Raw genomic sequence first — 23,429 nt, forward strand, 5'->3', positions numbered from 1 at the left:
GGCACCTAAATATAGCTGTACTTTTATTAGAATTGCCCTCTCTGTGTGCATCAGCATAGGAGATTGCCCAGTAACTAGCATGTATCATTAGTAACATCTTACATCTAGTATGTACACCAGACAGGTAATGGCACTGATGTGACTAATGATTTGGGCTTTTTTTTCCTTATGGAGAATATTAAGCAAAGCACCTAGCAATACTAGTAGCCTTATAAATGTAGTAGCAAGCAGAGGTGGACTGACCATATGGACAACTGAACAGTAGGGTCTGGGGGCCCAGTGCCTCTCTCCTCCCCCACTGCACACTACAACCCTCTGGGCCTACTTTGAAGGGCCCTGGTGATTTTGTGGCCTCTTCGGGGCAGGAAAGAACCCCACTCTTTCCTGCCCACTGTACTGCTCTGTCTGGCATTGCTGTGTCTTCAAAATGGCTGCCGAGACTTCCTGCAGCAGACTCGCGTGACTGCTGAGGCCCACGAGATTGCCACAGGGAGTCTCGGCACCCATAAAGAAGAAGCGGCGGTGCCGGGTAGCGCAGCGGCGGTAGGCAGGAAAGAGTGAAGTTCTTTCCTACTCCCCGAAGAGGCCACTAGACCACCAGGGCCCTTCAAGGTAGGCCTGGGGGACTGTAGTGTGTGGGAATGGGGGGGGTGGAAACAATGGTGGGGGGCAGCAGTGGGGCCAAATGGCCCCTTCTGCTCAGGGGCCCAGATTATTGTCAGTCTAACCCTGGCAGCAAGAGAAGACAGCTCTAGAAATCACTGCAGTATAGCAGGCAACAGTGAGGTTAACCAGTTTCCACAGCGACTCATGCTTTTGTATGTAGGGGAGGTGTCTAGCATAATCTATATCAGTGATTCCCAAACTTGTCCTGAGGGAGCCCCAGCCAGTCAGGTTTTCAAGATAGCCACAATGAATATGCATGAAATAGATTTGCATACCAAGGAGGCAGTGCATGCAAATTGATCACATGAATATTCACTGTGGATATCCTGAAAACCTGATGGGCTGGGCTTCCCCGCCAACAGGTTTGGGAATCACTAATCTAGATTTATAACAGCAGGACTACTGTGGTGATAATGTGCACCAGCAGAAAATATGCAGTGCATATAGTGGGCAAGTGGTGAAATGTATATGTGTGTGAGAATATATGTATGTATATGAAGAAAGAGAAAGAGAGGAAAAAAATGTATGCCCATAGTAGAGCAGATGTTTGTCCCTTAATCAAAAATGTCATAACCTTCATTAATATATGTTGTTGTGGCAGTTTTATGCACTGAGGTTTCATTGATCTTAATTAGAGACAGAAACGCACTGCATATGATTTGATACCATATATTATCTACCAAGTAAGCATAGGTGTCTGTCTTCTCTTATTGCAGTGATCCAACCAGTTAGAGACAAGAGGCATTCTCTCCTCAGTTTAAGCATTGGACATAGCTATTTGCTAGGTTCGGAGTGTGGGAACCTGATTCTCTCAGGCCTTTGGCAAATGCTGGACTTCTCTGTGCCTAAGTTCAGTCAGCTGTGACTAATTCACGATTTAAAAAAAAATGTTCCCGTTTCCCCTTTCTCCAAGCCGGGTACTATCATGAAGTATCCAGACGTTGAAATAAATTGTAGTGAAATCAACCACTGTAGTGTTTGCATGAATGTTTCTGGTTTATTATGTTAATGAAGCTCTGTCAAACAACTCTTTGGAATGGAGGGGCGCACGCTGTCTATAAATCCAGACAAGTAGAGTTCTGCACCAGTTCACTCCTAAGCCGCATGATTTTCTCTATCAGATGCAACCCAGCATTAGAGTGGAGCTGCAGTGGACCTTGGATTTTCGCATCAGCCTTTCAGAAAATAAAATTGAGTCTATTGCCATGCAGATAATTGTTTGAGATTGAAAACTAAAACTTTAAATTGTGATGAATAAAAGGTATGTTTCGTCCTGGAAGGTCCGTAATTGCTGCAGCCTGCATGCCTTTCCCGGTGAGCACAGTGGAAAGACATTTTTGTGCAAAGACTGCCCTCTTGTGGAAAGGTCTGACATTAGCAACAACAAGTTAAAATTTTGGCAAGTCAAATACTTGTTACATGGCTAATGATTAGTCTCCATTTATTTGCTGTTCTGACTCATGTGTCTGATTGATACCTTTTTTGGATACCCAGTACAAATGACTGCCCAAGACCATAAGCTAGAAACCTGGGGGGGGGGGGGGGGGATTACTCATGTTAGCCTTGTACATTATTTTTTTTCTGTCACTTCAGCCAAAGCAATCCTTAGTGAAAATACGATTGTAACACAAGCATCACAACAGCTATCACACAGCACCTTTTGTATTATGGATAGGTGAACTTTCTGTGATGCAATTCAAATCCAGGTTTGGATCTGCAAACATCTGGCTTGAACTTACTCTGATCGTCAGAATCAGTTTGCAACCAGACTCTTGATTGGTTTATATCTGCATTAGCATTCACAGCTTCAAACTAGAGGGAATCTTTCATACCTCAAATGTATGCGCAGTCTTAGAAATATTTGCAACAGTACTGGGGTCCTAAGGAGCTTCCTTTTGAGCTGAAGTTTACCTGAGGGAGATGTGAAGGACTGGAATTCAGGATTGTGGAATTGTTAGCATGCATAAAGTACCTTAAAATCTATAAGCTGGCACTCAATGTTAGGAAGCAAATACATATGTAGGTTATAGAATGCTAGTGTATACCTGCATTATTGATGGCAATAGTTGGTGTATGCATGTTCAGGCCCTCAAGTGTCTCGTCGCAAGATGTATGAGGAAAGACTTGAGGACCTGAACATGTATACCCTGGAGGAAAGGAGAGACAGGGGTGATATGATACAGACATTCAAATATTTGAAAGGTATTAATTTACAAACAAACCTTTTCCAGAGACAGGAAGGTGGTAGAACTAGAGGACATGAACTGAGGGTGCAGGGGGGCTGACTCAGGAATAATACCGGAAGTATTTTTTCACGAACAGGATGGTAGATAACTAGAATGCCCTCCCGCGGGAGGTGGTGGAGATGAACATGGTAGCAGAATTTTAAAATGTGTGGGATAAACACCAAGGAATCCTGCATAGAAGGCACGGAACCGAACAAGCTTAGTGGTAATTAGATGGCAACACCAGTAATTGGAAAGCAAAGCCAGTGCTGGGCAGACTTCTATGGTCTGTGCCCTGACCATGACTGGACAGATTCAGCTTCAGTAGCTGGTGAACAAGGCCAGTGCTGAGCAGGCTTCTATGGTCTATGCCCTGATATTGGCAAGGACAAATCAAGATCAAGTATACATATGTAGTACGAAACAGTCACAACAAGAGTGACAAAGGAAAGGGCAGCAGACGATGTCCAAAATAACACCTTTATTGGAATATCCAAAGACTCGACACGAGTCATGTTTTGGCCTACAAAGGCCTTCCTCAGGAGTCTTTAGTTGGATGCATGTTGATATAAAGCTACATCTAAAATGACTCCTGAGTGTCCAAACGTTCTACGAAGTTTTTTGGAAGAAAGCAGCAAGATATCGAATATCACCAGTATCATTTTAGACGTAGCTTTATATCAACATACATCCAACTAAAGACTCCTGAGGAAGGCCAAAACACGACTCGTGTCGAGTCTTTGGATATTCCAATAATGGTGTTATTTTTGACATCTTCTGCTGCCCATTGTCACACTTGTTGTGACTGTTTCATCTGTGTGTCTACAAAGGTTACTGTTCTTCTGTTTTCCTGCCATGTCCTACATATGTAGTACCACCTTATGCTATGAGTTTATCTTATTGGGCAGACTGGATGGACCGCACAGGTCTTTATCAGCCATCATCTACTATGTTACTATGCAAATGCTAGGTGCTATTCTACAAAGTGCACACCAAAATAACTTAGTATATAACTGTGAGGGAGTGTACACATGGGCACAGCATAGACAGGTCAACAGCATGCCATCAAGTGACATGTGCAACTTATAAAATACTATCAATTTCACGCATTGCATGAAGTACATAAGTACATAAGTACATAAGTAGTGCCATACTGGGAAAGACCAAAGGTCCATCTAGCCCAGCATCCTGTCACCGACAGTGGCCAATCCAGGTCAAGGGCACCTGGCACGCTCCCCAAACGTAAAAACATTCCAGACAAGTTATACCTAAAAATGCGGAATTTTTCCAAGTCCATTTAATAGCGGTCTATGGACTTGTCCTTTAGGAATCTATCTAACCCCTTTTTAAACTCCGTCAAGCTAACCGCCCGTACCACGTTCTCCGGCAACGAATTCCAGAGTCTAATTACACGTTGGGTGAAGAAAAATTTTCTCCGATTCGTTTTAAATTTACCACACTGTAGCTTCAACTCATGCCCTCTAGTCCTAGTATTTTTGGATAGCGTGAACAGTCGCTTCACATCCACCCGATCCATTCCACTCATTATTTTATACACTTCTATCATATCTCCCCTCAGCCGTCTCTTCTCCAAGCTGAAAAGCCCTAGCCTTCTCAGCCTCTCTTCATAGGAAAGTCGTCCCATCCCCACTATCATTTTCGTCGCCCTTCGCTGTACCTTTTCCAATTCTACTATATCTTTTTTGAGATACGGAGACCAGTACTGAACACAATACTCCAGGTGCGGTCGCACCATGGAGCGATACAACGGCATTATAACATCCGCACACCTGGACTCCATACCCTTCCTAATAACACCCAACATTCTATTCGCTTTCCTAGCCGCAGCAGCACACTGAGCAGAAGGTTTCAGCATATCATCGACGACGACACCCAGATCCCTTTCTTGATCCGTAACTCCTAACGCGGAACCTTGCAAGACGTAGCTATAATTCGGGTTCCTCTTACCCACATGCATCACTTTGCACTTGTCAACATTGAACTTCATCTGCCACTTGCACGCCCATTCTCCCAGTCTCGCAAGGTCCTCCTGTAATTGTTCACATTCCTCCTGCGACTTGACGACCCTGAATAATTTTGTGTCATCGGCGAATTTAATTACCTCACTAGTTATTCCCATCTCTAGGTCATTTATAAATACATTAAAAAGCAACGGACCCAGCACAGACCCCTGCGGGACCCCACTAACTACCCTCCTCCACTGAGAATACTGGCCACGCAATCCTACTCTCTGCTTCCTATCTTTCAACCAGTTCTTAATCCATAATAATACCCTACCTCCGATTCCATGACTCTGCAATTTCTTCAGGAGTCTTTCGTGCGGCACTTTGTCAAACGCCTTCTGAAAATCCAGATATACAATATCAACCGGCTCCCCATTGTCCACATGTTTGCTTACCCCCTCAAAAAAATGCATTAGATTGGTGAGGCAAGACTTCCCTTCACTAAATCCGTGCTGACTTTGTCTCATCAGTCCATGTTTTTGTATATGCTCTGCAATTTTATTCTTAATAATAGCCTCCACCATCTTGCCCGGCACCGACGTCAGACTCACCGGTCTATAATTTCCCGGATCTCCTCTGGAACCCTTCTTAAAAATCGGAGTAACATTGGCTACCCTCCAGTCTTCCGGTACTACACTCGATTTTAGGGACAGATTGCATATTTCTAACAGTAGCTCCGCAAGTTCATTTTTTAGTTCTATTAATACTCTGGGATGAATACCATCAGGTCCCGGTGATTTACTACTCTTCAGCTTGCTGAACTGACCCATTACATCCTCCAAGGTTACAGAGAATTTGTTTAGTTTCTCCGACTCCCCCGCTTCAAATATTCTTTCCGGCACCGGTGTCCCCCCCAAATCCTCCTCGGTGAAGACCGAAGCAAAGAATTCATTTAATTTCTCCGCTACGGCTTTGTCCTCCTTGATCGCCCCTTTATCACCATTTTCGTCCAGCGGCCCAACCGACTCTTTGGCCGGTTTCCTGCTTTTAATGTATCTAAAAAAATTTTTACTATGTATTTTTGCTTCCAACGCTAATTTCTTCTCAAAGGCCTTTTTGCCCTCCTTATCTCCGCTTTGCATTTGGCTTGGCATTCCTTATGATCTATCCTGTTACTTTCAGTTGGTTCTCTTCTCCACTTTCTGAAGGATTGTTTTTTGGCTCTAATGATTTCCTTTATCTTACTGTTTAGCCACGCCGGCTGACGTTTAGTCTTTTTTCCCTTTTTTCTAATACGTGGAATATATTTGTCCTGAACCTCCAGGATGGTGTTTTTAAACAGCATCCATGCCTGATGCAAGTTTTTTACTCTGCGAGCTGCTCCTTTCAGTCTTTTTTTCACCATTTTTCTCATTTTGTCGTAATCACCTTTTCTATAGTTAAACGCTAGCGTACTTGATTTCCTAGTTTCACTTCCTTCAATGCCAATATCAAAACCGATCATATTATGATCACTGTTATCAAGCGGCCCTCGTATCGTTACCCCCTGCACTAGATCATGAGCACCACTAAGGACTAAGTCTAGTATTTTTCCTTCTCTTGTCGGCTCCTGAACTAGCTGTTCCATGAAGCTGTCCTTGATTTCATCAAGAAATCCTATGTCCCTTGCGTGTACAGATGTTACATTAACCCAGTCTATATGCGGGTAATTGAAATCCCCCATTATTATTGTGTTGCCCAGTTTGTTTGCGTCCCTGATTTCCTTTAACATTTCCGCATCCGTCTGTTCGTCCTGGCCAGGCGGACGGTAGTACACTCCTATCACTATCCTTTTCCCCTTTGCACATGGAATTTCAATCCACAGTGATTCCAAGGAGTGTTTTGTTTCCTGCAGAATTTTCAATCTATTTGATTCAAGGCTCTCGTTAATATACAATGCTACCCCTCCACCAATCCGATTCACCCTATCACTATGATATAATTTGTACCCCGGTATGACAGTGTCCCACTGGTTATCCTCCTTCCACCAGGTCTCAGAGATGCCTATTATATCTAATTTTTCATTTAGTGCAATATATTCCAACTCCCCCATCTTATTTCTTAGGCTCCTGGCATTCGCATATAGACATTTCAAACTATGTTTGTTGTTCCTAAGTACATCATGCTTAGTACTTGACAGTATTAATTGGCAATCTTTTGTCTGATTTTTATTGTTATTTAAAGATACCCGATCTACTACAATCTCTTTTGCAACCTCACTATCAGGATACTCTATCTTCCCTGTTATGGTGATATCTTTGAAAGATACCTTATCCCGAACCATGCTCTTTTGAGCGACTGTCGGCCTTCCCCCCATTTCTAGTTTAAAAGCTGCTCTATCTCCTTCTTAAACGCCGATGCCAGCAGCCTGGTCCCACTCTGGTTAAAATGGAGCCCATCCTTTCGGAATAGGCTCCCGCTTCCCCAGAATGTTGCCCAGTTCCTAACAAATCTAAAGCCCTCCTCCCTGCACCATCGTCTCATCCACGCATTGAGACTCTGGAGCTCTGCCTGTCTCTTGGGCCCTGCGCGTGGCACAGGTAGCATTTCAGAAAATGCTACCCTGGAGGATCTGGATTTCAGCTTTCTACCTAAGAGCCTAAATTTTGCTTCCAGAACCTCTCTCCCACATTTTCCTATGTCATTAGTACCCACATGTACCAAGACAGCCGTCTCCTCCCCAGCACTATATAAAATCCTATCTAGGTGACGCGTGAGGTCCGCCACCTTCGCACCAGGCAGGCAAGTCACCAGGCGATCCTCACTTAGACAAGCCAGTTTCTAGCAGCCATTGACCTGTTGTAAGTGGGTGCACCTATATTTTGGCATGTCAATGTGGTTTTGTGTTATTAAACTATAACAGCTTAGATGCGCAGCGAAGCCGTTACAGAACTGAAGCACCATTGTGGCACCTACATCTTGGCGCCAAGTTACAGAATTACCCCAAAAGTGAATATAAAATTGATTTGATAAGGGTTCACCTATGAAATAACATGTGAGCAATTTGTAGTTGTTAGAAAGTTCTAATACTCGTTAAAACTATTTTAGTAAAACAAACTTTCAATGAAATTTTATTGATTTTATAATGAACAGGTTTGCTGAAAAGCAACAATTAAAAAGAAAACGTATGTTGATTGCATATGAAGCAATCAATATTGCAATACTAACAATAAAACATAAATGTATTTAAACAAGAACAAAGGTCATGTTGAAATCAAGCAAATCAGAGACTCTCAAAGGCTGACCCATGGAAGGCAAAAGGGATAGGGGGACGGGGGAAACGGAGTGAGTCAATGCATTAAAAGTAGTGCTTACCACAATACATAAGGTTATCAATAGAAATCAAACAAAATAAAACATGGAAAAGAAAATAAGATGATACCTTTTTTATTGGACATAACTTAATACATTTCTTGATTAGCTTTCGAAGGTTGCCCTTCTTCGTCAGATCGGAAATAAGCAAATGTGCTAGCTGACAGTGTATATAAGTGAAAACATTCAAGCATTACTATGACAGTCTGACAGGGTGGGAGGATGGGGGTGGGTAGGAGGTAAGCATGGGGACATCAAAGCATATCATTGATATTCTAACAGGATAGGTGTGGATAGGTGAGGGGAGGGTGATCAACAGAGAAATACAGCTTTATGGTTTATAATGGGCTGTATTTAGTTATGTCCAATAAAAAAGGTATCATCTTATTTTCTTTTCCATGTTTTATTTTGTTTGATTTCTACTGATAACCTTAAGAGTGGACTAACACGGCTACCACACTCCTCTACATAATACATAAGAATGTACAGAGTATCTTATGGGACTCACCCTATTGGCTCCCTTGATTCTCTAAGCTTGCAGGGAGTTAGACCCCCCCTTCTCTCTATGAGCAGGGGGAATTGTCTGCAGCAAGCTTCTCTATGGACTGTAACTAAGCACTGTACTGTGTTATATGAGCCTTTCAAAACCTTTGTAACATCATCAAATTTTTGCCAGTTTAAAAGTATCTACAACATCTACTCTCTCTCAGCTGGGTGCCGAGATCCCCTCTGGCTCTTTTTGCATACAAAGGTCCCTAATACTCAGAAGTAAATGCAAGTACTAGGGGCCACTAGTGCCAGACTAGCACCTGCATTTGTTCGTGCGGAATGCTGAGAGCCAATGAGCACATGAATGAACGATCTCACTGGTTCACATCGCAATCAGCATGCAAATGCATACTGATAAGATCTTTGCATATTCCTCCACAATGTTCAACAGGCAACATGCCAAACAAGGGAGCTCTTCCCACTGTAAACCCAACACCAACTCGGAGCTGGCGTTAGGGTGTCTGGGCAGATGGCTTGATAGACTTCACCTGTATTCCAATGCCTTTCAACTGCCCGCAGTTCTGCTAGCCATACACTAAACTCACAAGAAGGTTAGTTTGCTTTCCATGAGGGCCTAAAATAAATTTGCAAACAGGACTGTGAAAGCTTCAGTTTTCAGTGTCTGCGCCAGTTTTTTTTAAGTGTAATTAAAAAATGTTTTTATTGCCCACACTAGTATAAAAAGGGAAAAGCCGTTTCTCCCAGTAGCAAATTGGGGTTCCTTTGCCTTTTTTCCAGAATGCACCTTCTTGGTTTGGTTGAATTAGACATTAGCCTGCTCCAATCTGGAAAAAAAAAAGCTGTTGGCACCTCTTTCTCCTCCTTCCCTCCTCCCCTCTGTGTTCTGGGCATGCGCTGAAGAGCTGTGCTTAATGCACAACTCTTCAGCGTATGCACTAGATGCTGTCCTCATGCTGAACTCCCAATTAGCATATAGCCAGTACCGCAGAAGCCCTTACCACCACCTGTTTACTAGGCGGTAAGGGCTCCTGCGCTAATGGGGCAGCTCGCGGCAATGTACCCTTGCTACCTGATTAGTGCAGGGCACGCCTACTCTCTGCCCATAGACTCGCCTCCTGTACCAAAAAATAGAAACTATTTTTAGCACAGGAATAGTGCATGCTGATTGGCACACTACCACAGGACACCTCCTAGTGTCCCACTGCGGTGAGTTTTGGTGCACCATAGGCATGCACTAGTGCTTACTGCAGCTTAGTAAAAGGGTCCCTACACTTGTTGTACTATGATTACCTTCCAGCAGATGACTTTTGCCTGGTGCTTCAGTTGTAATACACTATATTGAAGCCAGTTTGCATATGTGGCATGCTTATTGAAGTTAGTGTAGAACTCCGCAGTTTCATTCATGTCTGGCAGGGGGATGTGGGACCAGATCATTCAAGAGCTGTTTTTGCTCTCCTGTATGATTTTGCATAAAGGTCTGTTTAAAATTTAAGCCCCCGAACTCTATTGGTTCTTGTTATTGAGTCTCTGTGATCCATGGTGCTCTTCACAATCATTTGAGATTGGTTTGGTTGCTTTCTCTCCAGTGTTATATGGGAAGCTGAATGCAGAGGTGGAGCCATTTTGCTTCAGTGCCAATTTGCCTGTGCCAGGTCTTTCTTTGAGGACTTTTTACAATCTTCCAGCTATGTGGTCGACACTTGAGTATTGCATTCAATTCTGGTCACCGTATCTCAAAAATGATATAGCAGAATTAGAAAAGGTTCAAAGAAGAGTGACCAAAATGATAAAGGGGATGGAACTCCTCTCATATGAGGAAAGACTAAAGAGGTTAGGGCTCTTCAGCTTGGAAAAGAGATAGCTGAGAGGGGATATGATTCTACAAAATCCTGAGTGGTATAAAACGAGTAGAAGTGAATCTATTTTTTACTCTTTCAAAAAGTACAAAGACTAGGGGAAACTCAATGAAGTTGCAAGGTACTGTAATACTTTTAAAACAAATAGGAGGAAATATTTTTCACTCAACAAATAGTTAAGCTCTGGAACTCATTGTCAGAGGACGTGATAACAGTGGTTAGTATATCTGGGTGTAAAAAAGGTTTGGTCAAATTCCTGGAAGAAAAGTCCATAGTCTACTATTGAGGTAGACGTGAGGAAGCCACAGCTTGCCCTGGGATTGATAGCATGGAATCTTACTACTATTTGGGTTTCTGCTAGGTACTTGTGACTTGGAGTGGCCACTGCTAGAAGCAGGATTCTAGGCTAGATGGACCATCAGTCTGCCCAGTATGGCTGTTCAAAGAGGTGGGATATTGTGGGATACAAATGCAATAAATAAAAAAAATAAATAAATTATTATGTTCTAAAATTTAAATAGCCTCAAACAGTATTATCATATTTATAGTCCATCTCAGGACATCCTTTATTCTCAAACTGCAAACATAGCTTAATGTAAAACTGACTTCTTATTTCAATATGCAGTGATGAAGTGGCAGCCAGGTTGCTGGAATCCTTTATCATATTCAGATTTCTAAATAAGAAGAAAGGTACTCTCTTGTGTTTAACATTATTGCAGGACGATATGTAGCAAACAATTTGTAATATCCTTTGTGATTTAATGACATCAGAAAGGGCTGTTAAGTTGTGGTTGCCAAGACATCAATAATTCTGATTTTCCTGACCCTTGTGAGCATGCATAAGGCCTCTAGCATTCCCTAATGAAATTCCTTGTATTGAACTTCTTTTTCTTAATCCTGTTTAGTGTCTGTATTTATCTCCATGGTGATGTCATAGCTATGCAAACCCACTATAGAATAATGTCTGTCTCCATAAAGATTAATGCATTCTTCTGAACTTTGAACAGCCTCACAAATCAGCATTAACAACTATATTGATGTTAATGTCTCTCTTTGTAATGGTTCTGCAACCGCTGACCATCAACGTCGATATCACAACTCTTCTAACCACATAGAATCAGGACTGAAATATGGCACACTGACAGGCACTGAGGTTAACCGCATATTTTCTAACTTCTACAAAAGACAGAACTGGAAAAACCATGAGTGAGGGATCATCATTTGACATAGTTAAACAGTTCCTCCATTATGATGATGATGATGATGATTATTATTATTATTATTATTATTAGCAATATTGTTAATATGTTCTAATAATATTTTGTGATTTGGTTAATAAGTGTTTAAATTTTCTTTTTGTTACTGAGACATGGTTGACTGAGTCAGATGGTTATCTGCTTGCAGAGATGATGCCTCCAGGATAAAAATTAGTTCAACGTTCAAGATGAGAGAGGGATGGGAGAGTTGTGGTATTATTTAGGGAAGAATCTATGGTGGAATGACTCCCTTTGCAATTGTCTCCTGAGTATGATGGTTTATCTTTGAATGTAGAGATGTTCTACTTTATTTGATTGATAGACCCTCAAATACTTCTGTGGAATTGTTCCAGGTTTTATTGAATGTATTGATGGATTTTAAAGTAGAGGGCATTTAGGGGACTTTAATCTTCATGTGTTTATCGCTGCCAGCAAAGAGGGATTTTCTACAGCCTCATTCTCAAAAGCCAGCTATTGTTATTTGTACCCACCCAAAGCTATGTGTTTACTATCTATCCCTCTGAGAGCCTTTCCATCTTGCATCAGATGATGGACTTTGTGTCCCAGGTGGTTATTTGCCAGAAGGCAGAGAAGATTGAGGCATTTCTGGGGTACATAGTAGTTACATCATTCATGCCTGATTTAACTACAGTAGCTTCTTAGGCACACTAAAGCCAGCTATTTTCATCTGTACCCACCTGAGATTCTGTAGTTGCCATCTATCCCTTTAGGAGCCTCTCCATCTCTGAACTTTATGTCCCAGATGGTTATTTGCCAGGAGGAGAAAGAATTTAAGACATTTCCAGGGTACACTGTATGAACATCATCCATGTCTCTATTTAAGTGCGGAGGCTTCTGATGCGTCATGCCTCAGGCACTGCACTGAAGGGGCATTTCATATCCCTTTGTCAGCCCCTCGGTGATACCTTTTTGAGAACTTTCTGAGGATACTGTAGGTGTTTTGCATGTGGTTTCTCATAAAGTAGATCAGTTGTCTTCACTAATTTTTAAGTCACGGACACTTTGGATCCAAATGAGCTGAAGGAGAGCTGCCAGATAGCTTCCCGTGTGAAGCCATGACACTGTTGACCAGTATGTTTCAATGGCATCAGGGGCATAGCCAGACACCCAATTTTGGCTGGGCCTGTGCCCAAGATGGGTGAGCAGAAGAACTGTGCCTTGTCCCACAAGTGATTTGATCTCTCCCTCTCTCGCCTGCAAACCATATGGAGGCATATTTTCAAAGCACTTAGCCTTCCAAAGTTCCATAGAAACCTATGGAACTTTGGAAGGCTAAGTGCTTTGAAAATATGCCTCATGGTCTCTCAAACTCCCCCCCCCCCCCCGGGCATACCTTTTAAATAGCAGATTTTCACTGGCAGCAACTAATATACACTGCTCATGTTGACCCCACACAATGTATCAGCAGCTGCTTGCTGCAGGCAAAGATCTACTATTTACAAGGTATGCAGGAGGGACAGTTGTTGGCAGTTTTCGGCTGGTGCTCGGGAGGAAACAACCACATTTAAAGGTAGACCATGAGGGAGGGTGGCCTGAGAGAGAGGGGTGCATGGTGATATTGGGAGGCACTGAATCAAAAGTTGGCCAAAGGCGCCAAAGTCTCTTGAGTTGACCCTGAGTCTGGATTTCTTTAAAAAGCACTTACATGGTCAGCCTCACCAATGACTACATAAGTGCTTTTGTATATATAACTCTGTATTTAAATTCCATTTCTGTGGGCTGTGTAGTCTTAGATAGCTGTAATGTGAGTCTTGACCTGTATTGAAGAACAATTGTCTTATGCAAACCAGCTGCAGCAAATGTTTCACTTTTCACACTGGAGGAGCGAGTGTGGTTAAAAAGCTATCCCAGTGACTCAGGTGGCAAGGAGTAGGAACTATCATATGGAAGGTTCTCACGCCAGTATTCATCTTGTGTCTTCGTGTCATGACCTCACTCCCCGCTCAACTGGGTGTACTGCTTAAGCAGCATTCATAGCACTCAAGGCAGAGGAAATTGTAGTCATTTCTTAAGGTGGACATGGATTCAGGGCCCATAGTTGCAGGGTTTCGAAAGAAGCCCTTGGGTATGGTCCCTAGCAGAGGACTGTCATTGCAGTGATCAGGATAGGTATCATGGAAAAATATAAAAATAGAGGGAAACCACTGCCCCTGTGATTGGTAGCATGGAATGTTGCTATAATTGGGTTTCTGCCAGGTACTTGTGACCTGGCTTGGCCACTGTTGGAAGCAGGATACTGGGCTAGATGGACCATTGCTCTGACCCAGTATGGCTATTATTATGTTCTTATGGGTAAAAATTCCCAGAGTAGTTAGAATGGAAGCTGATTGCACTAAATCCCAATCCTGGTTCCAAATAAGCTGAAAGTATAAAGGGGTAGGATGAAACTGTTGAATGTCAAAAAAAGAAAATAATGTAATGCTCTAGTGGAAATTCAGAAAAATATTGGATGAACATACTGTACCTGTAAACTTCTCACCACCTGGTTTTGTCTTATTCAGAGTCACCTCTAGAATGTTTGCTTGTTGCTGTTCAATCCTAGTTTTGTGTGGTGTGAGTTGAGATGTTTAATGTTCTTTTCTTCCTCTAGGATTCTAGAACTTCAGCAGAATGGAGACATCGACATCCTGAAACATAAGTGGTGGCCGCGGAATGGTCACTGTGATTTGTATTCCTCAGTGGATCCAAAACAGAAGAGTAGCGCATTGGACATAAAGAGCTTTGCAGGAGTATTCTGTATCCTGGCTGCTGGAATTGTCTTCTCCTGTTTCATAGCTATGGTGGAGACATGGTGGAACAAGAGGAAACGCTCACGTGTTCCTTCTAAAGAGGTATCTTTAAAACAGGTTCCAGTTATTTGGCTGCTGGTTTGATCTTATAGATATATATTTTTCTGCTAACTTTCTAACACTCATTTAATACTTGTGAAAAGTGACAGGTGCATGGAAATTCAGGTTCTCCTTTTTATGAAGAGGTAGAGCACAAGCTTCCCTATATTTCACTTATAGTGTGTATTAAACTGTTTTACTACTACTACTACTACTACTATTTAACATTTCTAGAGCGCTACATACAGCAAAAAGATTCCAGACACATTCAGTCATTGACTTCTCCTCAAAGGCTCTTAATTTCATTACCCAACAACCTAAGGGCCCTGTTTACTAAGGTGCGTTAGTGTTTTTAGCATTCTAACCATGTAGACGCCCATAGGAATATTATGAGCATCTACATGGTTCGTGTGCACTAAAAACGCCGGCTTATTAAACATGGCTCTAAGTGATTTAAAATTCTTCTAAATCTCTTAGATTCATGATGATGGAAATTAAACCAAACTTGGCTGTAAGGCAATAGTGCTACATATCCACCTAATGGGCCCTGTTTACTAAGCTGCGCTAAGGGCATGCTAGCGTTTTTAGTGCATGCTAAGACCCATAGGTGTCTTTCTTCAGCCATTCCTCTTCTTCTTCCGTGAATGGGTTCTAGTGTTGAAACAAGGACCTGTCCCCACCACAAACCAGAGGAAAATTTTCAAATTCACCTGGGAAAAAAATTATTAAATGCAGTGCACACAAACTTTCTCTTTTAGACTGTTTGGTTTAAGAATTTTAAAACAATTCTCTGAATAGAATATTTAGAATCCTGCCACAAGACTACGCCAATTTATTCCAATATAAATTGGGATATATCCTGCCGACTACGCCAATTTATGTCACCTGCCTGTCCTGCAAACAACACACAGTTCAATTATCCCTCTGGTTTGTAGTCATGTGAGCCGAGGTTTACTGTGTGCAGCTCACAAAAAGGCAAAGTGAATATAAACAGACATCATCCTGAGAAAGATGTTACCGGATGAATGCATTAAAAATAAGTATTAATTTCTATGAATAGAATCAATTTGATTTACATCAAATTTAAAACCACACATTTTAGTAAAGCATAAATATATTATTTATTTTAGTACAAATTAAGTATTATATTGCACTTGTTAATTTATAACCATTAGTAAAAGTTAAATAGTATAAATGTTATCAATGTCTCAGTATCCTACTGGATCCAGTTATCACACTCTAAACTATTTTTCTTTTCAGTAAGAATAGAATTATTTCTAATCACAAATAAGTATTACCCAACTACTGACACATTTTGCATAAATTTTCCTAATAAAACTATTTTAGATTTTTTTTTCTTTCCTCAGATTCTCAGTCCCTTAAGATAAGTATGTAAATGCAATGCCAATGCAAAGTGTCTCTCTCTCTGTCCAGAGTCCAGTTATCCTTATTTTTCCTGTAGTACTTAGCTGGATTCCTGCTTTCTTGACCTTGGCATCAATTCTTCTTTGTTGGTTAACTTTACTTTGGTCTTCTTCCTAAACCTAAACCTTAAGAAATAAAAGGAGATTCTGCCTCCCTACAGTGTATGTACTCTAATATTAGCCTGCCTGCAACAGGAACCTAAACTGTATTCTAAAATAAGTAAAATAAATTAAAATAAAGTCTCTGAGTCTGATTTCCTAACTTGACATAATACACATTTATTTCTTTTCCCTGACTAGGAAAGAGCAGTTGCTGAAATTGCAGTTCATCACTGACCATGTCATTCACACACACACAGTCAAACTGAATTCACTCAGCTCTAAGAGGTTCTGTTTCAGTTAAGCCTTTACTTTTACCCTTCTATATCCAATGTTTTTCTACTTGGCAGAATAAAATATCTTTAAATAGGATTCTAACTATCTTTCAGCTTAAATAATACCAATATCCCAATTAAAGCCTATGGAGCAGCAACTTTCCCTTGTAAAGAACTAAATCAAAACTACTTAACTCACAGTACAAACCTCTTATACCTTTAGTACTCCCAATCAGTATATTCCCAGTCAGTCTTTTATTATTACTCTCAATGTTTGTCAGCTATTCCTTCCTCACAGACATCTCACACACAGACACACTTAAGCAGGTCTTCTCTCATGGAAATCTTCTGTTGCTGTCTTTAACTGTCACCAAGCAAAAACCCTAACAGGAGTAGTGCAGCCAATCAGGAATCTCTATTTGAGACCATATTTCCATACAGAAATTCTATTTGACATTTTAGGATAAAAACAAGACATAAAACCTTTGTTTTGGATTCAAACTTCATAGTTAAGGTCATAGCCATGCTCTAATGTTTACCCTATAAAAATTTCCATGAAAATTAACCCTCACATACCCAAACTGCAACACTCCAAAAATGGACTCATTTGCATGAATTCCAAGCTTCAAAAACCTTACAGCTAATAAGTAAAAGTGTCCAGCATCTGAATTCTAATCTTGAAATGCATGCAATCCCCTTTTAAAATATATTTTCAGTATTTTTCAACTTGCCAGTGTCAGTGCAGGTCCCCATTGACACTACTGCGCATGCATCCCAGAGCCTCCCTCAGCTCCCAGATGCTTCCACTGGTTACATTTAGCACACTAATTTTAGTGCACATTAAAAATGCTAGTGCGCCTTAGTAAACAGGGCCCTAGGTGTAACAGTCCTTCTATATCAAATCAGGATAAAGGGTTTATCTCAAAGCTACTGGACCATTAGACAACCCCTAGAGCTCTTGAGATTTCCTCTGGCAAAGGGCAAGACTTGTTTCAAGGATCTTGGGGCTTGAGACATTCTCTTGGGAATTACATAAAGACATATCCACTGTTCAAGTACTGAGGTACTTGTTGAATGGTAATCAATTGACAGAAAATACATTTCCTTTAACTAACAGCCAACTAATAGGCTTGGAAGCCCAGTGCTCTGGAGTCAATGGAATAATGCTGCTTGTAATTTGGTTTGCAAGCAGCTTTATTCTTGCACTGATTTATTTTATTTACTATTCTGATTTATTTACTCCCCTTTTTAAAGAAATTCACTCGTGGTGTACAGCACCAATTATTCATAGAATTTTATTTGCTTTTTGTCTGCCACCACACACTGAGCCAAAGATTTCAATGTATTAGACACAATGACCTCAAGATCTTTTTCCTTGGTAGTCATTCCTAATATGGAAGCCAAGACTGTGTTCCTGTAGTTTGGATTATTTTTCCAATATGCATCATCCCCCGGATTTTGTATATGGCGACTAAATTTGCACATGCAAATCAGCGTGCATTGACAATTTACATATGCAAATTAATTGGGTAATGAGCCAATCAGCACCATTAATGGGCTGCTATCAAACAGTTATTGGTGTTAATTGGCCTTCAGATTTACACGTGCATCATATTGTATAACAATGTACGCAGGAATCTTATAGCGTGTATATTCAAGGGGGCATGGCTGGGGTTGTTTCAGGGGCTTTCTGCGGAAGGCCTTTCCACAATTTACATACATTGTTACCAGGGGCGTAGATTTGGCCCTGGACCCCCCCTGCCGACGACCCTCTCAACCCCCCCCCCCCCACCGCCGCCGCCGTTGGCTACCTTTGCTGGCGGGGGACCCCAACCCCCACCAGCCGAGGTCCTCTTCTTCCGGCGCGGCCGTTCTGTTTCTGTGAGTCTGATGTCCTGCACGGGTGTTTCCTTTCTCTCCTGAAAAAAAAAAGGTAAACATCTCTTTAAGAGGCTTTGTTTTTGTTTAATCATACGGAGGAACTTGACAGTCTGTCGAGTCAGTTTTGGGGCAGGCGTTTGTGGAGCATGTCAGTGCCTTCTGAGGCGGCTAAGCTGAGGCGGCTGTGGGGGCCGGAGAGCAGCGTCAGAGGAGTGTGAGTCCTGCCACTGTCAGTCCACAGTGGGTGTTCAGATAGGGGTTCCCCTCAGGCGTCCGGTGAGTCAGAAGCACAGGGGATAGTTTCAGCGGTTTCCTCGGGGCAGTTAGTTTAGTGCGTGTCGGCAGGCACCATTTTTTCCACTCAGGCAAGACCCGCTCCGCACATGGCAGTAGATAGGCAAGAGGCGCAGCGCGCTTCTGTGGCACAGGCTCCGATGGAGGGAAATGATGTAGAGGGAGCAGGGGAGTCCCTTTCAGTTCCTTTTTCCCCAGATTTTGTTTTATTAATGCACAATGTCTTTCTTCTGACGAAGACAGGAGCTTCTCTTCAGGCAGCCCTGTCTCTTCCTCAGCAAACTTCGGTTGCGGCAGTCTCAGTCTTTCCTGCCAAAACGTCCCTGGGTAGAGATTTTGGATCCCGAGGAGCTATCTGATACAGATGGCCCGGTTTGGTCTCTGAGCTCTCCCTCAGAATCATTGGATTTGGCAGATGAGGTCACCCTGCCCTCTGAGGAGGGGGATGATCCGACGGCTGCCCGCCTTTTCGCAAGGAAGAGCTTCCCTCCCTGATTGTTTGGGCTTTTGAGGTTTTGGCCATTTCACCCCCTGAATCATCAGGGGGGAACGGGTCCGGTACCCTCCATTATGTCATGGCTTCCTTTCATGTGCATGAGGCCATGAAAATCCTTATTTCGGCGCAGTGGGATACACTGGACAGTGGGCTTAAGGTTGCTGAAGGTCCCTACGGTGGATTCCTTAATCACAGCGGTCACTAAGAAAACCACTCTCCCTGTGGAGGGTGGCACGGCACTCAAGGACCCTCAGGATCATAAGTTGGAGACTTGTTTGAAGCTGTCCTTTGAAGTAGCGGCCCTTTCCCTGCAGGCCTCAGTTTGTGGCTCCTATGCTGTGCGAGCATGCTTATCGTGGGTACAAAAAGCCTTCTCTCCGGAAGAACTCGTGGCTGTTTTGCCGGCCTTAGAGTCCAGTTTAGCCTTCCTTGTGGATCTTCTTTATGATCTTTTCAGGGCTTCAGTGAAGGGAGGTTTCCCTAGCGGTCACCGCACGCCACTGGCTGTGGTTGCAGCATTGGGCTGAAGATGTGGCCTCTAAGTCATGATTAGCGAGGTTTCCTTTTAGGGGAAAGCTTTTGTTTGGGACAGACCTAGAACAAATTGTGAAGGACCTAGGTAATTCTAAGGGCCAGCGCCTCCCGGAGGACAGGTCCAAGTTTCTGCGACCGGCGGGACCTAGACCTAAGTTTAGGAATACATGGCGTTACCTTCCAGGTCGCAGGGCCTCTTTTCAGAGAGCAAGGTCTTCTCAGAGATCTCAGCCCCTTCGAGGTGACAGGCGGGCCTTCCTTTCCGGTAACAGAAACCAGCCCACAGCCAGGTCCGCCCAATGATGGGGCCCTGGTCCATATCCAGCCGGTTATTGGGGGCAGACTGTCCCTGTTCCAGGTGGAGTGGACCAGGGTAACATCTGACGAATGGGTCTTGGAGGTTATCAGAGACGGCTACAAGTTAGAATTGGCTTGTCTGATAGTAAACTCTTTTCTGGAATCTCCTTGCAAATCTCCCGCCAAGGTACGGGCGGTTCGTCACACCCTCCTCAACTTACAACGGCTGGGTGACATCCAGCCTGTATCGCCAGCGAGGTTGCGGTTGATACTTCATTTATTTTGTGGTGCCAAAAAAGGGCAGTTATTGGTGACCCGTCCTAGATCTCAAGGGTGTCAACAAGGCCTTACGGGTTCGGCATTTCCACATGGAAACCCTCCGCTCAGTGATCACAGCGGTGCAGCCAGGGGAGTTTTTGACGTCTCTCAATCTCAAAGAGGCCTATTTACACATTCCAATTTGGCCTCCTCACAGGCGTTTTCTTCGCTTTGCAGTGCTCAGTCGTCATTTTCAATTCAAAGGGATGCCCTTCAGCCTAGCCACAGCACCTCAGACCTTTTCCAAGGTTCTCGTCATAGTGGCAGCCTATCTCAGGAAGGAAAGGATTCAGGGCCATCCTTATTTAGACGACTGTCTGGTGCAGGCGTCTTCTTTCGGGGAGAGTCAGCGGCCCACCAACAGAGTGGTCGGGTTGCTTCAATCACTTGATTGGGTGATCAACTTCCCAAAGTGCAACCTTACGCCCTCCCAGATGCTGGAATACTTGAAAGTGTGCTTCGACACCCAAACAGGGTTAGTTTCTCTTCCTTTAGCTCGAGCACAGTGGTTACAGGTTCAGTTGCGAACTCTGTTCCAGACTCCGAACCCACGGGCTTGGGACTATGTACAAGTTTTGGGTTCCATGGCTTCCACCTTGGATGTCATAAAGTGGGCCAGAGCTCACATGCGCCCCTCCGCTTTCGGAGGATTACGAGGTTCGGGTGCCATGGTCGGCCTGTCTGCACACTATCATGCACTGATGGTTCATTCAAAAGAATCTGATATCGGGCATTCCTCTGGCAACCCCGGAATATAAGATTGTGACCATGGGTGCGTCGCTGTCTGGCTGGGGGGCTCATTGCCTTCAACAGACGGCCCAGGGCATTTGGACCTCGACGGAGGCGTCTTGGTCCATCAACTGCTTGGAGTTGCGGGCGATTCGTCTGGCCCTTTGGGAGTTTCTGTCTCTTCTCTACGGTTGCCTGATTCAGGTTCTCTCGGACAATGCGATGGCAGTCGCATACATGAACCGTCAGGGGAGACACCAGGAGTGCACCACTGGCATGCGAGGCAGCTCTGATCTGCCGGTGGGCGGAGACTCATCTCTCTCTCTTGACGGCGGCTCATATAGCAGAGGTCACAGAATGTGCAAGCGGACTTTCTCAGTCACTACCAGTTGGAGCCGGGGGAGTGGATACTTTCCCCTCTGGCCTTCGATCAGATAGCGGCCCATTGGGGGATGCCGGTGATGGATTTAATGGCCACCGCATTCAATGCGAAGGTTCCTCGTTTCTTCAGCTGAGGAAGAGAGCTGGGCTCAGAAGGCATCGATGCTCTTCTACAACCTTGACCCAGGGGCCTGCTCTATGCCTTTCCCCCGTGGCCAATGGTGGGCAGGTTACTGACTCGCATTGCCAGTCATCCTGGTCGAGTGATCCTGGTGGCACCAGATTGGCCCAGACGTCCCTGGTATGCAGATATGGTCAGGCTCCTGTTCGATCATCCTCTCCGGCTCCAGGCGCAGGACGGTCTCTTGCTGCAGGGACCAGTCATGATGCAGGATCCCTCCCCCTTTGGTCTTACGGCCTGGCCCTTGAAAGGGTAAAGTTGAGAAGGAAAGGCTATCTGGATGCAGTTATCGCTACGATGCTGCAGGCTCAGAAAAGATACACCTCAATAGCTTATGCTAGGGTATGGCGTATTTTCGATTCGTGGTGTACGAGTTCAGTGGCTTCGGCTTCGGTATAGGTTATACTCGCGTTTCTTCAGGAAGGTGTACAGGAATCTCTCTCGTTCAGTTCTCTTAAGTAGCAGGTGGCAGCTCTGGCATGCTTTAGAGGCCGGCTTCAGGGGCGTCCATCGCCTCCCACCCGGATGTGGTTTGTTTTTTGAGGGGCATAAATCGGTTGTGTCCTCTGCACGTGCCGGTTCTGCCATCCTGGAACCTTAATCTAGTTCTCAAAGCGCTTCAGCGTCCTCCTTTCGAACCCTTATCAGGGATTACGGTTAAGGATCTCACCTTGAAGGCGATTTTCCTAGTAGCCATTACTTCGGCTCGGAGAATTTCAGAGTTGCAGGCTCTTTCTTGCAGAGACCCCTTCCTGCGTTTTACAGAGGTGGGGGTTTCGATTAGGACAGTTCCTTCGTTTTTGCCCAAAGTGGTTTCTCGTTTTCACTTGGGACAGTCCCTGCATTTGCCGGCTTTTCACCAGGAAGATTATCCCGAGAAATTCCGGGCTCTTCACTGCCTTGACGTGAGATGGACTCTTCTTAGGTATTTGGAGGTGACCAATGAATTTCATCTTTCGGACCATCTCAATCCAGAGACCCCCCCCCCCCCCCCCTGGATTTACTGTCTGCGGTTTTGTTTCAGTTGCTTAGTTTTTCGGATTTTGTTCTAGTTATTTCTTCGTTTGATTAAATAATAAAAAGAATTAAAGTTAGAAGTGGTGGAAGTATGTTGGGCATTTGGTCTGGCAATCTCAGGAGAGTTTTCTATTGTTTCCATTCCACTGCAAATAGGAACAACAAACATACTCTGAAATGTCTATATGCAAATGCTAGGAGTCTAAGAAATAAGATGGGAGAGTTGGAATATATTGCACTAAATGAAAAATTGGATATAATAGGCATTACTGAGACCTGGTGGAAGGAGGATAACCAGTGGGACTCTGTCATACCGGGGTACAAAGTATATCGTGGTGATAGGGTGGACCGGACTGGTGGAGTGGTAGCATTGTATATTAACGAGAGCCTTGACTCAGATAGATTACAAATTCAGTGTGCTGCTGCGGCTAGGAAAGCGAATAGAATGTTGGGTATTATTAGGAAAGGTATGGAAAACAGGTGTGAGGATGTTATAATGCTGTTGTATCGCTCCATGGTGCGACCGCACCTTGAGTATTGTGTTCAATTCTGGTCGCCGCATCTCAAGAAAGATATAGTAGAATTGGAAAAGGTGCAGAGAAGGGCGACTAAAATGATAGCGGGGATGGGACGACTTCCCTATGAAGAAAGATTAAGGAGGCTAGGGCTATTCAGCTTGGAGAAGAGACGGCTGAGGGGAGACATGATAGAGGTATATAAAATAATGAGTGGAGTGGAACAGGTGGATGTGAAGCGTCTGTTCACGCTTTCCAAAAATACTAGGACTAGGGGGCATGCGATGAAACTACAGTGTAGTAAATTTAAA

At 43.6% G+C, this 23,429-nt stretch overlaps 1 protein-coding gene across 1 annotated transcript in view; it reads left to right on the plus strand.

Moving 5' to 3' along the window:
* Window positions 1-23,429, plus strand: part of GRID2 (glutamate ionotropic receptor delta type subunit 2) — a 1,142,370-nt gene that overhangs the window by 1,114,399 nt on the left and 4,542 nt on the right. Inside the window, exon 13 of the mRNA XM_030190694.1 lies at window positions 14,440-14,680. Coding sequence (XP_030046554.1) covers window positions 14,440-14,680 — 241 coding nt within the window. The remainder of the gene's footprint in view (window positions 1-14,439; window positions 14,681-23,429) is intronic.

This window comes from Microcaecilia unicolor, chromosome 2, assembly GCF_901765095.1.
Source record: "Microcaecilia unicolor chromosome 2, aMicUni1.1, whole genome shotgun sequence".
In the NCBI taxonomy this organism is placed as follows: domain Eukaryota; kingdom Metazoa; phylum Chordata; class Amphibia; order Gymnophiona; family Siphonopidae; genus Microcaecilia; species Microcaecilia unicolor.